Source organism: Mastomys coucha, unplaced genomic scaffold, assembly GCF_008632895.1.
Source record: "Mastomys coucha isolate ucsf_1 unplaced genomic scaffold, UCSF_Mcou_1 pScaffold5, whole genome shotgun sequence".
Classification (NCBI taxonomy): domain Eukaryota; kingdom Metazoa; phylum Chordata; class Mammalia; order Rodentia; family Muridae; genus Mastomys; species Mastomys coucha.
In genome coordinates, this window is record NW_022196911.1 from 26,075,962 (window position 1) to 26,077,402 (window position 1,441).

Consider the following 1,441-nt stretch of genomic DNA (forward strand, 5'->3'; position numbering starts at 1 on the left):
AAAAAAAAAAAAAAAAAAAAAAGTGACTCCCAGGTGCCAGCTTTCCTTTTTAAGGGTGGGGATGAAAGGGGAAGAAGAAGAAAAAAGGTCTAGAGATACTTAAGTCAGTGATAGAGCTTGGAAGTGTTCTTCCTCTTGTAGTTTTTTGGTAAAATACTGCCTATTAATTTGATTCTAACAAAAAAATTAGATTATTGAATAGCTTTGGTTGGTGGAGATTAGCAACTGTAATGATCCGTGGTGGATTCATGGCACTTATTACACAGGTCTTGATGTGTCAGTGCCCACATGTAAATTTGGGCGGATGCCTTCTGGTGCTCACTCCTCCTGACTCTGTGAATTAATGGTGGAGTTAGATGTGGTTAAGTGTGCTTCTTCATAACAAACTTAGCTTAAAAACTGTATTTTATTCCAATTGGAAATATTTTTAGATCAGTTTCTTAGTGTATATGATGGGAAGAATACAGAAGCGCTAGTCTACAAATCATCCAGGTGTGTTAATTTTGCCTGATAGCCTTGTGTATTGAATGAGATAATACTTTATTTAAAACCACAAATGAATTTCAGGAGATGAAACCAGACAGAGGGTCAAGTTTACAGATGACCGTGTCTGCAAGAGTCACCTTCTGGACTGCTGCCCTCATGACATCCTCGCTGGGACGGTAGGTGCATTCCAGAGCTTTATGATTAGATTACTCAGATTGAATGGTACACTAGATGTAAAATATGTCTATTTTTTTGAACCCAAGAGAGATTTTGTCTTTAAAAAATTATATAATGGGGGGCTGGAGAGATGGCTCAGTGGTTAAGAGCACTGACTGCTTTTCTTAAGGTCCTGAGTTCAGATCCCAGCAACCACATGGTGACTCACCCGTAATGAGATCTGATGCCCTCTTCTGGTGTGTCTGAAGACAGCTACACTGTACTTAGATATAGTGATAAATCCTTTAAAAAAAATTACACGCATATACATCCAGCATATACATAATTTAAAAACAATAAAATTAAGCCTTAAATAATGTAATGTTTGAAAATGCGAGCCAGGCGGTGGTGGCATACTCCTTTAATCCCAGCACTTGGGAGGTAGAGGCAGAGGCAGGCAGATTTCTGAGTTCAAGGCCAGCCTGATCTACAGAGTGAGTTCCAGGACAGCCAAGGCTACACAGAAACCAGAAAAAAAAATGCGTGTGTTAGGGTTAGAAGAGTTACAGGGCTGAAGAGATGCCTCCGTAGTTAAGAGCACTGGTTGTCCTTTCAGAAGATACAGGTTTAATTCCTAGGACTCACACAGCAGCTCACAACTGTCTTAACTCCACCCAGGTATGTACATGGTACATAGACATACATTCAAGTGAAATATGCATACACATAAAATGTAAAAAAAATTACAGAAGGAGCAATTTCCAACCTTTTTTTTTTTTTTTTTTTTTTTTTTTTTTTT

At 38.4% G+C, this 1,441-nt stretch overlaps 1 protein-coding gene across 3 annotated transcripts in view; it reads left to right on the plus strand.

Annotated features, from left to right (window-relative positions):
• Positions 1 to 1,441, plus strand: part of Luc7l (LUC7 like) — a 34,475-nt gene that overhangs the window by 1,788 nt on the left and 31,246 nt on the right. For all 3 annotated transcript variants that reach the window (XM_031351158.1, XM_031351159.1, XM_031351160.1), the window contains one exon: positions 568 to 662. In XM_031351158.1, coding sequence (XP_031207018.1) covers positions 568 to 662 — 95 coding nt within the window. The remainder of the gene's footprint in view (positions 1 to 567; positions 663 to 1,441) is intronic.